The sequence below is a fragment of the Anarrhichthys ocellatus genome, unplaced genomic scaffold (assembly GCF_004355925.1).
Source record: "Anarrhichthys ocellatus isolate YVR2014 unplaced genomic scaffold, GSC_Weel_1.0 scaffold32, whole genome shotgun sequence".
Classification (NCBI taxonomy): Eukaryota; Metazoa; Chordata; class Actinopteri; order Perciformes; family Anarhichadidae; genus Anarrhichthys; species Anarrhichthys ocellatus.
The window spans coordinates 2,854,321-2,871,150 of record NW_022280062.1 but is presented as its reverse complement, the minus strand read 5'-3'; the positions used below and the strand labels follow the sequence as shown (position 1 = coordinate 2,871,150).

Sequence of the window (16,830 nt, the reverse complement as noted above, 5' to 3'; positions counted from 1 at the left end):
CCGGCATTAACTGAGCTTTAAACTCTGTTAAGAACTGCCCCAAGTGTTGACATCCTAATTGATCAATATTCTTATGAGACTCAATACAAACTCAGTTGATTAATCCGTTAAGTAGTATTTAATGAGCGAGCACCGAGAGTTTGGAGCTGTGGTGATATATGTGGAAAACTTTTTCAACCATGCAGTGGATGATAACAGCCTTCAGCAATGACGATAATTAGTTTATTAGTTTATTAATTTATGTAAATAACATAATGAGCTACAAGGAGCTATAGCAAGATAAATGCTGATAGATGTAATTTCATCTCACTGTCTAACTTTTACTTTTTACATTTATGACTTTTTGGCTATTTGCCACCATGCCTCCCGCTAATTAAGGTTGAACATTTAATTGACCAAATACCCAAGTTTAAACTTTTTTATATTAGGATCTCCAAATAAAATCTTATAATCATATAGATCCTTTGATAAGAATGCACAAGGAGGAAGGAGATGTTTGCTGTCATATTACTTCAAACAGAAGTGTGTGACTGCGTTTATTCACTTCAAGGAAATGAAGCCATATTTTGATAATAACCCATAGGAACCCTCCTGGGACACCGTCAATGACCCCTGGTAGCACCCGGACCCTATTTTGAGGAACTCAAAATAGCACCGCGGGCTTAAAAATCAATGGCATTACCATAGATTCTTCTATCCGTTACAGCACTGAATGCCTTTCGCGTGTAGATACAAGAGGGGGAGGGGGGGGGAAGAATGCTTCGATGATTCAAAAACTCTGGCCAATCCCGAGTCACGTGACTCAACCACCGGCAGCGATAGAGAGCGCAAAAGGGACGCAGAGCCTCGGTGTACACAAGTCTGCACACCGACAGTCCACCACCGCTATACGCCCAATTTCTTTTTAATTGAACCCTTTTACTCCCGCTCGGTGAGTACATTTTCCACTGACATTTTCTTAAGCATATTTTTATCCTCTTTTTTTTTTTTCTTGCTTTCTTGACTTGGTGTTCCGACATGGGGGAAATGTTTTCTCGTTTTCTGCATGCAGTGATTTAAATCTTGGATGCTGAGTGTTGTTGCTCCGGCGACATCCGCTGAGAAATAGCCCTATACGTGCTTTGCGGACGCTCTTGATATTTTTTCTTCCCCCCCCCTCCCTCAACACCCCCGCTCTCTCTCTTCTTCTTCTCTTTCCGAAGCAGCTTTCTTTACGAGCTCTCTTGTTATTATCCCGACGTTTTGCTTATTTTCACGCTTTTTCCTCCTCCATCATGGCTTGTTTTGGTGTGATTTTGGTTTTGGTGCTTTCCTCTGATCTTGCAGTGTTTCTCTGGTGTTGGAGGCTGTGCGTCTCCGAGGGCGCAAAAATAACTGTTTTGATTTTCACCTGTGAGGATTTTGCTTTTCTAATAGGTGAGACATTTCACTTTGCTGGAGTTTGTTTTGGTGCTTTCTTTGTACTTCTTTGTGCAGCCTTAACGAGCAAATGGAAACTTTTTGTTTTGCAAAACGGATATCTCGGACAGAGCTGGATTTGCATTGAACTGTCAAATAGTTTTAGATCTTTTAAAACAGTAGATGTGTCTTCAAAACTCAGCAGAACCGCACATCAAAAAGCATGCCACAATTAAAGACATTTTTCATCCTAAATCCATGTTCCTTTTTCTTTTGAGGACTAATGAAACGTGATTTTTTTTTTTTTTTTTTTGAATGTCACAGAATGCAGGATTCATGTTGGCTTTTAATTTGGAAAATTTAAAACAAGTCCATGAATGCCAATGACTGCTGTGCAACACAAAAGAGAAGCAACAACAGATTCCTGCCAATTGAACCAAACACAGCTGTGCTCCTCCGGCCTGATTCTCTTGCTTCACACACAAACCTAACGTTTAGGAGTGATAACTGGCAAACACTCACACATCACACACAGAGAAGCTTGGAAACTTAAACTGTCTGAATGAGTCGACGGAGGACGGGGAGGGTTGGACGGGGTCCTTCAGGCCAAGGCAAATACATTTGCAGCAGTTCATTATGCAAATCAGGCTGATAGATTTGATTAGTAGTCTGACCTTGACATGCAGCCAGAATTCACCCGCAAGCGACAAATTAAAAAACACAAATTCTCCTGCAATTACCAGACAAAAAGAAAAGTGACATTACCATTTTAAATGACCGCTGGAATCACCGCTTTAAAATCCTTGGCCAAAGTTTGTTTTTGTGCTCTGCTAAAAAGAAATGCTTCCAAAACAGTCATAAGACAAAACCTCCTTTCAATCATCCTCGGAAGATACGGGTGAAGGCATTTGACAAGCTATTCCAGCCTTCATACTTTGCAGGTCAGGGAACGGGTGGGGGAAGCCGAGCGTGAAATGTGCTGCTACGCAAACAATACTTATCTGTCACTAGGGATGAGGTGGGAGGCTAGCTCTGGAATAGCCGGCCTATATGCACTGAATCACTTATAGAGGAGGAAAGGAGGAATTTCTGGACCGGGCAGTAATCTGTCTCTGTCCAGTCGAGGACTGTCTTTATGCACCCGTGGGCCGGGATGATCATTGACCCCTAGCAGGTGTGCCATGTGGGCTGCCTTGAAGCCACGCACCACAGAGTCCATCTTCTTTGAGACACGGATGAAAAATGTTTTAGAGCTGCTCCCACTTCCAGACTCTAGGTCATAGAACAGATTTGGGGGGACTGCTTCTCTTTTTACATCCCTGCATGTGAAAGATAACCAAAGAGAAAAACAGATGAGGGAGCCAGACAAAAACATCGAAAGATGATGGCATGCTCACGTGTGTGTGTGTGAAAGAGTGTGTTTCTGTGTGTTAAAATTCACAAACACACACACATATATGATACGCACTTCACATAGAACAGTTCTGTGTTACATTATGCATGTGGTAATACCCACTGCTCCCTATTAGATCTCCTATTCTTGGATCTGTACGCTATGTTCCATGCCGGCATTAGTCATATTCAACATATTTTTCAATACAGAGTCCGTCTTTTCAGCCACTGGAAAGCAGCCGTTTGGATGAACAACGGTATGTGTACGCACCTGATGCTCAGTTCTGTTGTGAGACCTGCCATTAGGCGAGCAACACCAGTCTTTCAGCACCACGGCCAGCTCCTTTTATTATCCATTCACAGAGATAGTGGTGGATTTCAGCACCATGGACAGCTGCTAACACTTTATTACTCTGGCAGCTGGAGCAAGCTGATTCTTGCCTGGAAGTAAAGTGTCTCTACTCACTAACCCCTGCCCTCTCCACCGCACACATCTTATTCTGAGCTATTTCAAGCTCTTTACCCCCCATTCAAAAGGCTGAAAAGGAGATTTCACCCTAGATTAGACAATACTTTCTCTGAACGAGCTCCTGTATAGTTTAAACTTGTTGAAAAAGCTTATTTTGGTCTTTTTAAAACCAGAATTGGAATACATATCTTGTAAAGATGGATATGTAGGTATACAACAAGTATTTGTATTGTTGTTCAACAAAATAACAGGAACACTTACAGTATGCTCACAAAGCCACATTTACCTTGGAGTTGAATGAACAAAAAGATTAAACACCACGAGTTCTAGGAATGTAGTTGTAGTATTGTGTGATATTGTCAGGGTTAACGAATTTTAAATGCCTCCATTCAACATGCTGAAACAATTGGTTTCACCGTGGATAAACTAAACAAAATACTTTCTCAGACAGGGTTCCTGCTGACCAGGGGGTCCATGGAAATATTGACTCAGGTAATTAAAAACAATAAGAATCATGATTTGAGAAAATGAGTCCACATATTTGTTTTAGCATTACAAATTGGTGTGTGGATGATATTTAGTGTATTTGCTTTCTCAATAACCAATAGACTACCAGCTCTGATCGGCCGACTGCACAAGACACAGTTTCCCACCAAGCTTAATCGGTTGTAACACTTAAATACCACCTGCTGCGTTTGAGATGATTGAGACGAAAACAAGTTAGTGACCAGAGAAGTAAAAAAGAGACCGAGCCCGAGAATATAAAAATCCAGGATAGGGTTGTGGGGTTTCTGTGTGTCAGAGGAAAAAGGTTGTTTGTGAGGTGGCATATGGAGCGGCCGTTATTGAAAGTTAGACGGTAGAATAACGAGGATTAAGAGCAAGAAATGTGATTAGGAAGAGCGGTGGATGGATCAAACAGACACATATAATGCCGACTGGGTTGTGTAAACCACTACCTAAGACGATCATCGTTGTCGCAAAACGGATAAAAACACTTAAAAAATGCCACACTGTTGCACTGAATGACATGTTCCTTTATTTAGATGAACCTGGCACTGTAGTTTATTTTGAGTCCAGCATGCTGCTGCTGTTAATACTCACAAGGGCATGAACTATGTATTAATCCACAGCTGAAAATAGTCCCCAACAAATTAACATTTTTGTTCATGACCTGTTTGTAAAGATTTAGTGGGAACCAATCGGCTTCAGACAGGCCGAAGGAGTCGGAAAGTATCGAGAGATTTGGCATTTATCCACAATAACAAAAACATGTTACATTTCATTAGCTTTATCCTTTAATTCAAGCTTTTGTAAACCCAGACTGGTATAGAAAGATCACATGTAAAGTATATAACAGTATGGTTTTGTCAACCGCAAACATAAATATGACCCCAAATTACCTTTCTTACAAAAAAATGAATAAAATTAGACACTGTAAGCTTCACAAATGTATATTTCATTACGTAAACATACCTGTTATGAAATGCCCGTAAACAAAAATATAGAAAATGGTCAAATCAATGCTTTCCTGGTCCTATCACAGTGGGTGTTCATTTGCATTCAAATGCATATTATTTAGTGTTTACCAGTTTTGCATGTATTCACTCTTGTGTCAATGAGTCTACAAAATCGTTTGTTATCCACTATACTTAAATCTGAAAGCATTGCCATCTTCAATAGCAGACCACAGCAATTTCTTCCATTAAAATTGCAAATTTTTCCTGGAATGAAATTATAATCAGTTCCTCGAGTTTATAGCATTCAGTGAGGAAACTCCATTTCACACATATCCAGCTCGGCTTCATGCATATATTTGGTTCATTTGATAAAAGCTGCAGATTGTTTGAATGACCCACATGTGTGCGGCCTCTTGCTCACTGTCACCTTTAACCTTTCACCCTGCAAATCTTTACCCCAATATGACTTTACAAGCCTCACTCTCCAGCCTTATAGTACCATGAAGCAGAAATCAGCTAATTACTCATAGCGCTAGTAACCCAGTTACTTTAGCTTAGTGGAGCGAAAGCTATATTTGGCAGTCACACAAGAGGAGAATTAAAGAAATGGAGAAATATGCCCGTGCCAAGAGATATGGGAAAGCATGGCATATGTTCATATGCCCTCGAGTGGAGCTGTGGAGCTGTGGACCTGCAACGAGTCTTTTTCTCACACTTTCTTTCAAATATTGTCGTAGGAGTTATCCTTCGTTCTCAGTTTTTTCCACAGTGTGAGAATAGGAAAGTCTCCGGATGAAGTAAAAAATAAAGTGTTGACACCACTCAGAAGGCAGAGGCGTGATGCACAGTGATGCAATAGAGAATTTCTGAAGCAAAATAGTTGGCAAGGGCTGCTGGGAGCAAGAAAAACAGGGTTAAGATGTTCCCCTAAAACAACATGTCCTTGTGGAATCAATGAAGGAAGATCTTAGGAGCTGTTTGCCTTCAAAGTCACCCAAAGACTTTCTCTGTGTATCACATTCTGAACTGTTTTCAAAAGCTGACAGTGCAAATAGTTTTAAGTTGTACAAATTATACACACTGACCTCAAAGATCAGGTTTTATGATATGTAATAAAAGGACGCACAAATGTCCCGATTGCAGGGATAATCAGCGTTGCTGTTATTGTAAGGTGCAAGATAAAATGTCTTCCAGAGATATGGCTTCATCCCATCGCACCGTGTAGGTCACATTGTGCTTTTATCTCCCTGCTGTCATTGCTGGTCGAGGCTATACGTTGCTCAGATCAGATTATGGTACAACTCATTTTCGGTAGGTGATCATCTACCTTCAGTTGCTCTGCTTCAGCGAGCCACCGTATATTCACATGGAGGCGATGGAGGAAAATGGAGTGTATTTTCTTTACAGGAGTTCTGTATAAGTGTATTCTGGTGGGGTTTCACATGTAACTTCATTAAAGGTATGGAAATATATGAAAAATGGCTCATAGAACAGTAAGATAAAAGGAGAGAGTCACAGTAATAAATTATAAGCTACCTACCTACCGCATGATGTATGCCTGTATTTTCCATCTTTAAAATTCTGGTCCGAGGCCTAAGCTCCTTGAAGATGATTGACATTACAAATGTCTTTTTTCCAAAGTTCTCTCTCATTCCCTCATTCCATCTCACCCCCTTTTATTTCACTCTCTGCTTCTGTATCTCTCTCCCTTTGTTGGCATTTCCCCTCTCCTTCAATTCCAACTCAAGACAGGTATTATGCAGAAGGTAATGGGGTGCAGGAACGGAGAGGAAAAATATAAGAATAGTGCTTGACAGTCATCCGTCCTTGTTAAGATCCACAGGAATTCCAGGTACATACAGTAAACAGGGCTCCAAACTGGAAGGCAAGTGGCTCATTATATGTGGGAAATAACAAGCTATTCTCTATCTGCTCTGCACAGCGAGCTAGTATTTACTGTACAAGTCCTAAAGGAGAGATTAGATTCCACTGGGCTCCAGTGGGCTGGGAGCAGAATGGCCCAGCAAGGACCTCTATTCATTAAGCCCTTAATTGCTAATTGAGGTCTTGAATGATTCAGCAATAGCTGCTGCTGTTGGGGCATTAGTTGAGTAATTTATGGCCGAGAGGGAGCAGGGAAAAAATGAACAAGGGCGAGAAAGTGTTATTAAAAAGGACATTGGTGCGTTGTTATTACACAGCCACCTTATGTTAACTCTCAAAAATCTGTACAAGGCTCTTTACTTTATAGCGGATGTGTCTGAGTTGAACTCATTATGCTCTGTGCATAGATTGAATTCATTCATAATACAATTTGACTCTAAACTCTAATTTTCACCTCAAATGTTTATTTAATATTTGCGATTAAGCATAATGTGCATAATTGTCTCTGTCATTGAATTGTTTTAGCACTATTTTCAGCTTTTATGTTATTCCCAGCAGCACTTTGATTCTTCCTCACATGTTCAGCAGCATAACAGCAGAAGCATATTTATACATTTTGACTGTGTGTGAAAATCAGTGGCAGCTGCTGACTCAAAATTTGGGGAGGACAGGAGTAAAACAGCATCATGTTGATTTCCACTAGTTGACTACTTATCTCTATTTTGTCTTTTATGTCTTTTATCAAACAAAAGAACACAGATTCAGTATACAAGGGAAAGTATACAAATGGACCAATAACAATAAAAACGGGTATATCACACAAGACAAACATTTTACAAAATAGCCATTTTGTTCGTTAAATCAGAAATAGTTTTACACATTGCTCAATATCTTCTTCAACTTATATTTATGAATGAAATATTTTGCCAACAACATTATCAAATTTACTATAACATATATCAAATGTCTTTGTATTTTGGAAGCCACCAAACGTCACATTTTGTTAAGTAAATATTGTGTTGGGTTTCTCATATTATCAATGACAAATCTGTTGATGTCTTTTTAAAATGGCTGCATAGTGATTGGCAGGGTAATATTCATATTTAATTTCAAAGGACACTTAACCTTATTCACAATCAGATATTCATAAGGAAGCATCCAGACCTATATATAATTTACAAACCGATTCCAATATGCCATCACATGTGGAAAAGGGACAACATGTCTTTGAAATCTGCCAGGTTTGGCTCCGTTATTATTGTGGGGATGGAGTGAGAAGTAAATTCGTTGGAAGTCAGCTGGTTTGAAGTTATCTCTACTTTCTTACTTTCCCATACCAGGATCCAGCCCCGGGTGAGCGGAGTGCATAAGCACGTCAGACCGCCGCAAGCCACCTTTGTCCCGCCGTGGGTCAGTCCGGACGCTAAATCATTAATAGCTTAGTTTAGCTCAGTTTAGCGTTAGCATGAAGATTACATTACATTACATTACAGTCATTTAGCAGACGCTTTTATCCAAAGCAACTTACAATAAGTGCCATACAATAAGATCTGCCATTGTTGACAATCAATCTTCTCTTCTCTCTGCAAGAAAGTAGATTATTACACAGCCAACATATGTTAGCTCTCAAAAATCTATACAATGCTCTTTTTATGGCCTATTTTCACTATTTCTCTGAGTTTAATTAATTATGTTCTGCGATTAAATACCATTCAGCCACAATGCAGTCTAACCTTCCACTCCTCATGCAAGTTTAATTGAATATTTAGTAAATACCGTGAGCATATTTTTTAGTCTTTCTACATTTGTTAGAGTGAAGGTTCTTTCTTTGTCTACAACTGACTATTAAACTACATTCTAACAGTCAGGTCAGCTACAGTCATTATTCAGGCTGTTAAATCTCCCCGAGGCTCTGTCATTGAGTGATTTCAGCACTTTTTTCAGCTTTTATGGTATTCACAGCAGCTTTTTCATAAATCCTCACATTTTATGCTGCATATGTTCTCACATAACAGCAGAAAGAGGGGAAATAACTCATACCTGCACTGCAGTGCAGTTCGTAAATTTAGACTGTATAAAAATGTAATTAGATTTCAGTCCACATTTATTCCCCTGTAATGTGTTTGGCTGTCCTTCAAAAGAACGAGGCGAAAAGAAAAAAATACTTATTATAGACACATACTTTATTCTCTTATGCAGACATATTCTTTCCAGGGAGGGACTAAAAGTTGAGACTTAGTTCGAGAGACGTCTTTCTCCTTAGCCTGATAAGGCAGAAGTCAGCGTATCTAAATACAACTTATTTTCCTCTGTCGGCAACAGTTGAGGTTAGCTGCTACACTGTCAAGTCGCTAAAGATAAAATGCTGCAATGCAACATTCAGCAGCGGCTAGTGAGTGTGGCCTGAATGCATCCCTCACATCCCATATGTCATATTGACTGAGGAGTTTTCCTCTCCTTCTCCTCTGACGGGAGCGCGAGTCATTGAGGAGAGATCAGGGAGAGAGGAAGTGCTAAAATGATTACTTTCACCAGTTCCTCGCTTCTTTATCTCCGGAGAATTCAGTCTCTGAAGCCCCTGACAGTCGGTGTGAAGGGACCAAAGAGGATCCATGAAATACTTCAACTTGGAACCTCTGCAACACGATAGGATGCCCTGAAGAAAGAACATCACTGTCGAGCACTCGCTTTGCTGTTATAAGAAACTTTACAGACTTTTAACAGACAAATAAAACGTTGTAGCGTGCAAAAGACATGCCAGTGATGAGTTGGGATGCGTTCAAAGCTTCCACAGATGCATGAAGATGTTATTTAGCATTAATTTCTGGCGCGTTAAGCGTGCCAGGATGAATCCAAACCTCTTTCCTCCTTTCTTGCCTATCAGGCTGATTTGAATTCAGTGCGAGTGTGTTTTCTGGCTTGGGTTATTTCCACCAGCGTTTGCCAGCAGTTGTGCCACATGTTCTTCTTAAAAGGCTTTGAGGATCTTAGAGGCTCATGAATAATGTAAAACTCTTTCTTGTCACCATGTATTTTTTTTTTTATTAAAAACATGTAATTGCGGGAAATTGACAAAATAGGCTACTGCTAGAGAATCTCTGCGGTGTTAATGTCAGGTGATGCATGTGGAGAAAGAGAGACTGAAAGTGGCCTTAACAGGACATAGATGGCCTATAATTGTAATTTTCTACCAGCTGCAGCCTGCAGTTATTTAGGGCATGAGTTCAGGGGAAGTAACAGTGTCAATAGAAGTTTAACAAGTTTACAGATTTCGAGGAAAACTCCAAACCATGAGTCAAGCTCATGTCTTGTTCATGAGTTTACGTTAACCTTGACATTCAGAACAGATACAGACCCTTTAAAAGCCGTTTTGTGTATTTCTGGTGCATAGCTGCTTCTTTTAAATTGTTTTCTTCTTCTTCTTATGTCAACAATGAAAATAAAAATCCTTCACTGTTACACCTGCTCACATACGTAAAGCAATAGGTGGCAATAAAAACAAGAACACTTATTTGCTTTTGTACAGAGATTTAGATTTAGATGAGAAGATCGATGCGCCCCTCATGTCTGTGCATTAAAGTAAAACTTCCCGCACAAAATGACTGTTTGTATATCAATTACTCACCCTGTGTTACCTTGAATTCTTGAAGAAAACTTTGTTTCTCTCGCATGCCTCCACGGTGAACGCAGATTGTGAGTTTGTTAGCGGATGTTGTGATCGGGTTCTGCTGTTGTTTCAATTTACTTCGTCAAGACTTTATCTGTGTTTTGATTCTTCGCTTGCTGTGGGAGCATGCAAGAAAAATAAAGTTTTCATGAAGAATCCAAGGTAACTTGAGGTGAGTAATTGATATACATCAATGTCATTTTGTGGGTGAAGTGTTCCTTTAAGTATCAATCTGAAGCCAGAAGACAGTTAGCTTAGGACAACAACTGGAAGCGACTGGAAACAGCCTGGCTCCTCTAAAGCTCACTAATTATCATATTTCATCTTTCTAGCTGTTTCCAACCTGTTTCCAGTCTTTGCTATGCTAAGCTACGCTAACCACGTTACAGCTACGCTGTAGCTTCAAATTTAATGTACAATTTGACATGCAAGATTTCTGTATTTCTTCTTCTTGTGCTCATACCATTGGCTTAAAGTGACTGGAGCTCAATTTTAAAAAGCTTGTGTCACATAGTTCAATGCACCAATCAGAGTTTGGCAACAGTTGTTGGGTTGTTTGGTCGCTGCCAATCAAATCTGATTAAACGACAGCCATAAACCTTTTAATAAAGAATACCCAACAAGGTCTTTCTTTTATTCAATGCTGTTTAATTAGTGTTAATTAATAGAGAAACATGTAAGAGTAACTCTTAAGAGTAGTTGCTGGTTGGTAACATGCTGAGCGGCCCTTTTAAGTCTGTGGGCTTTTTTTACACCCTCACTCTGACCCTAAGGCAGTGACTCTACTGTGGGTGCCAGCCACATTTCACAACTCTTTCAACTAATATAAAATAACTTGTTATTTTACCTTACTAGTCTTTCTAACCAAACACTGTTCATTCAACATTTCAATTTGTGTTTAATGAGCAAAAATCCAATGCTTTCATTTGGCAATAGAGCCTATAGCTCAATGGGATTAAATTAGGGGAATCACATTTTCTGATATTAAATCTGCTTAAAAATGTGCTCTTGCTTGCTTAATCAACCGTCTAATGGCCTCACCTCTGTGCACTTCTCATCCATCAGTCACTCAGCGGGTTGGGCTGTGAGGTTTATTCAAAGGTAAAGAAGGACTGAATAGGATTTGATTGGATTGACTGGTGGGCTTTTTAAAGACCCCCGTTCTCTTGATATTTAAGGTATAATCAACTCCAGATGACATCGCGACTCAATGGGACTCGCAGTGTTAAACTATCCTCAGTTCTGTGAGGAGCAAAGGGAGATTTAGGGAGTATTATGCGCGGTTTAGGAAAGGAAGTGAACAGGTATAGGATGGGGAAAATTGCGATAGGAAGCGTGCCTGACTGCAAGAAGTATTGATGTATGTATGTGTTTGTGTATTTGTGTGTGTCAGGATGTGTGAGATACATTTTAGAGAAATAGCTGTACATATCGTTACATCTCTCCATCATTTCCCCATACTGATTTGTATTCAGGCCCCATTCAAAGATTAAAATACATTCACAGGTATATAGAGTCTGCTTTCCACCTGAGCTGCATGTCTTATGATCAAACTAGAGTAGACATGATATGATATGTCAATTAAACCATTGCTCAATAAACAGAAAATTGATTGGAAACTCTTTCGATCATCAAATAACTGTTCCTGTTTATTTTTTTCGATTAAACAAACTCCAAACAAAACTCAAATGTGATGACTTGCTGCTTTTAATATAACTAAAGACTGAATTTTGGGTAATGGACTGTTTCCCAATTCTCTGAGTATCACGAGTACATCTAAATCAGCGTTACCAGAATAAGACATTTTGAGATGTTACCTTGGGCTGTGACGGAATTTAAAAACAGGTTTTTCTGACATTTTATTGATAAAACAATTGATAGATTAATCAAGAGAGTAATTGGCAGATAAACTGATGAAGAAGATAATCAATAGCTACAGCCCTGAACACTGAAGGAACATCTTTGAGGACATGAAGATAAAATATAAAAGTCAATAAAATGTCAAATAAATAAGTGAAATTGCTTGTTTTTCCCAAAACCTCCAAACATACGCAGTTTACGATCTCATAAAACAGAAAAAGCAGCAAATACTTTGTAATAATTTGTAACCTGGAATCAGAGAATAGCTTTAAAATTAATTCATCATCAAAATAGGAGAAGATAGCTACATATTGATTTTAATTTGATCAATTTACCAATGAATTGATTCAACTCAAAGACAGATCCCATGAGGTGACAGTGCTAACCGGTGCCGGCTCTCTCAGCCGCATCAGAGCTTCTCCTGTGATAATAACGTGTGTGCAGCTGAATCTGGGTCTAAAAGCCTCATTGTGGAAAAGATATGCGCTCATAAATTACCACCAACCAGGGAATTCAAAGACGCAACAACCTAAGAGGTACTTCCGTCATCTCTGAGTGGATTTGCAAAAATGATTGCCATGGTGACACCCCCCCCCCCCCTCCAGAGGACTGTAGCATTATGAGAGCAAACAGTGCAGACTGCAGGGAGGTTGTAATTTATGTGTCCAGCTCAGTGCTTTCTCTCTCTGTTGGCCTGGTGTCTATTTGACAGTAAGGAAGCTGTCACTGTGTGATTTGTTAATTGTGGAACAAGTATTCAGATCGTTTCCTTAAGTAAAAGTACCAAGACAACAATGTTAAAGTCCTAAAATTAATAGATTATTAATATTGATACATCAACCGTATTTGAATATTATAGCTGGTCAGGGTGGAGCTGGTTTTAACTTATGATTGTTCTTTATATACTTATGTTAATGTAGATAGTTTAGCCAAGCGGTTCCAAACCTAAGGGTCGAGCCCCTCCAAAGGGTCACAAGATAAATCTGATGGAATCAACTTTTCTTGAATCTTTGCTTTTAAAAAAATAAATTTTATAATTTTATCTCTATGCGCATAAAAAAAGTTATTAAAATGAAGCCATGTGAGAAGTTTAGAGGAGGAATGTCTCATAAATGTCTAAAACACAACAAGGTGCTACAACAACGTATCCTCAACAGTTTGTATGATATCTTACGAAAAGTTACTCCTCTTTCTTTTTTCTGTCTTTTCAAAATAAATGACTGCTGTCTGAGTTTAGTAGCCTGATAGAATGAAGGACTTAGTTTATTCTCCTAAGGGGCACGTTGTAACGCCAGCCTGAGGCCATTCCAGTGAATTCACTGGACAGAATAAGGTCAGATTGGCGGATAGTTCCTTTTGCTTTTTGGGCCTGTTTCTCCTACGGGGAACACAAGACTCTTTCCAGGGCTCCAATCAACTTGGAGCAGACTTTCACAATACCATTTAGGCTATTCGTGTCCTTCTCAGACATTACAAAGGCATTGCACGTGAAGGGAACTCAAAAATCAAGAATAATAAAGAGGTAAACGGCGGGTGAAGACTCTTTTCAAATTTGGGAACGTCTCTGACCTCCTGCAGAACGCTTTCAGTCTTTGCCTCCATGTTAACATAGTGGGCTTAGGATGTAGAGAACAGGTGGAAACAATTGGAAAGCAAATGATCAATTAATTGATTAAGCTTAAAAAAAGAATACACAACTTTTGAAATAATTGAGTAACCTTTGAAGTCTCGTCTTGTTTTAGTTTTTTTTGAAAAAACGTCCTAAATTCACTGGTTCTTGCTTCTGAAATATGAACATTTGCTGACTTTCTTTGTCCTAAATTATATTTCTTTGGGTTTTAGATTGTTGGTCAGACAAAACCAGCAAGAGCTGCAACAATATGTAGATTAATAAAGTAGAGATTGACAGAAAATAATTTTTATTAAAACTGTTTTTGATAAATGACTGATAAATCCAACTATCTACTTTGTCTCTGTTTCATAATTTAGTTAAATGAAGATCTTTGGGTTTTTTAACAGTTGGTCAGAGAGAACAAGACATTTGAAGACGTCACCTCATACTCTGCTTTATAGACTGAATGATTAATGAAAGATTAATTAAGTAAAGAAAATAATCCACACACTAATCAATAAATTAAATGGTCATTGGTTGCAGCTCTAATCTGAAGACATCAGGTTGGGTTTTTGGAAACTGTGATGGACACGCTTCACTGTCTATGGAGCAAATGATTCACTGAAAAAATCTAAAGAATTAATCACAGAATAATTGAAAATGTAAGTAAGCGTGCCCTACATGATTCACTGATATCGAAGCATTGTGGTTTTCAATTTCCAACACAAATCAAGCCTCTGCTGTGATCATTGAAGCTGTTGGGTGAAAATCTTGTTGCATATCTCGAAATGCCTTTTAGAAGATATTTAGACCATTTAGTGGGGTTTAAATGGATTCATAAAAGCAAAGATGTATTTTTCTCAGCCTGTAGATGACTATTATCATCTACAGGATGATGCTATTATCTACAACATATGCTTTCAGCTCAGACTGGTGTTTACATCCCACTGGTGCTCACTGTTTGGCTTTCTGTGAGTAACCTCTACAGTCTAACCTTCCTGGCTTTCTGAGCAGTGTGCAACTGTGTCTCCCAGCAGGCAGTGCTGCAGGACTAGGATGACTGGGAAGACCCAGACCAGCAACGTGACCAACAAGAATGACCCGCGCTCCCTCAACTCCCGCGTCTTCATCGGCAACCTCAACACGGCCGTGGTAACCAAAGGCGACATCGAGGCCCTCTTTGCCAAATACGGCAAGATTGTGGGCTGCTCGGTCCACAAGGGCTACGCCTTCGTTCAGTACGCCAGTGAGAGGAACGCCAGGGCAGCAGTGGCCGGGGAGAACACCAGGGTCATCGCCGGACAGTCACTAGGTAATGCTGTTCAAATGTTCATCATTGAATTCTGATTGAAATATATATATATTTTTTTTACATAAGAGAGAACTACACTGTATAACATGGTGCTTTATTCAACTAATAAGAGACCTTAAAGCTGTTCTCCAGTATGTCAGATGGATCCTAATTTGGATTTTTATATATATATTTATAAAAGATAATACAGAAGAGAACAAAGATATAGCAAGAGGTCTGCGGGGTGGCGGCTCTCCATCAGGTCCAGGTAGGTATGCCACAGTTGGCCGTCAGCGGTCCGTGGTTGGTCCTTTGTCGGCATGTTGTTCAGCAAGCAGAACCTGAGGATTTAGTGATGAGGGTTGTGTCATGGACCAGTGGTCTGTGGATTCTGTTTTCTTTTTCTCCAAAGTTCAAGTTTAAACGCCCAAGTAATAAGTGGACCAAAATGTTGTTGAAATGTTTACGTTTTTTTTAAGTTATAACATTTATTTTAATGGTATTTAATAACTTTATTTTGAAAAGTAAAATCCTTCACTTGCATTACAGTGTTAGAGACAAATACATGTTTCATCCTCTCGCATGTTCTGTTCAAACCAATGTAATATAATCGTTTTACAAAACAAAGCACTGTATACAACACGTAAAATTTAACTTGGAAAAGCAATAAAAACTAGATGTATATATAAAAACAAGAGTCATAAAAGAAGGAGTCAATAGCAATAACTAAAGACAATTTCATAAAAACAAGTCCATATAAAAAGAGGTTTCAGATTAGAAATATAATACAGATTTAGTCAGTTTGAAATCTTCTAGCATGTTATTTAAAACTATTATTTCTAATCAATATTGCCTGAAGACCTCAAGCTGCCATCTGGTTCATGGTGTTTATGGACAAAAAACGTGAAAATAATTCTGAAATGAAGAGGAACAGCTGGGGTGAAGATGCAGAAAACATGTTTTGGGGTTGAGCTTGAATGTACAGATCAGAGAGTCAGACGGACAGCAGCAAGGAGGAAACATTCAGATCTTGGTCCTCATGGGCATTGAGTGGATCCCTGTAAATCTTCTTTATATTACTTATTGATTAGGTCACAGCCTCCTCCACAGAAGACAAAAGTCCTCCCCGATCCCTGCTCTCGCATTAAAAATGAATAACAGCGCTGTAGGGTCACGTCTGTAATTCCACTCTGTTTGTTCAGATACTTTCATGCATTTTTGGGCTGTGAAATGACATATGGCAGTGGTAGAAATGCAAAGTGGAGCTGTGTTCACAGCAATTTGCTGTGTCTCAAGAACTATTGTTGTATTTTTGTAGAGCTGTATGACTGATACTCCTTTAGTGAAAGTAAACTGACTGGCCTGAGCCAACTCAGGTGTTGTCTGGGTAGTTTTGGCAGTGATTGGTAATAATAACATTAGTAAAATTAGACCTGAAGGAGCAAAAGATACAAACAGACAGACAATCAGGTTTTAAACAAAATCCAATACAAGCCAAACTTATTTGGAAACAAATGAAGCGGCACTAACATTATGACCCAAACAAGATGTGACATGAGCTTTAGAGGTAGTGGTTGGCAGATTTTTAAAACCTTTTTCCCGTCTTTATGCTAACCACATGAGAATGGTATCAATCTTCTCCTCTAATGCGCAGTAACAAAGTCTTATTTCTTAAAGCGTCAAAGGGTCGAGTTTGTAATCCTGAAAACTGGCTCCTTTATTTTGTTTTGCACAATGCATGCTTAGTCATTTTTAAGGCATCATTAAGGTCTTCACATCGGTGTCAATAAAGTGTTA

General features: G+C 39.1%; 1 protein-coding gene across 8 annotated transcripts in view; it reads left to right on the top strand.

Moving 5' to 3' along the window:
* The first annotated feature begins 696 nt into the window (after positions 1-696).
* Positions 697-16,830, top strand: part of LOC116393087 (RNA-binding Raly-like protein) — a 36,113-nt gene continuing 19,979 nt past the window's right edge. The window contains exons 1-3 of one of the 8 annotated variants that reach the window (XM_031865044.1): positions 697-931; positions 1,327-3,751; positions 14,777-15,054. In XM_031865044.1, the coding sequence (XP_031720904.1) occupies positions 14,799-15,054 (256 nt within the window). In that variant the 5' untranslated portion in view covers positions 697-931; positions 1,327-3,751; positions 14,777-14,798. Of the gene's footprint in view, positions 3,752-14,776; positions 15,055-16,830 lie in introns of all 8 variants that reach the window. The other 7 variants (XM_031865042.1, XM_031865045.1, XM_031865046.1 and 4 more) reach the window with 7 other exon arrangements.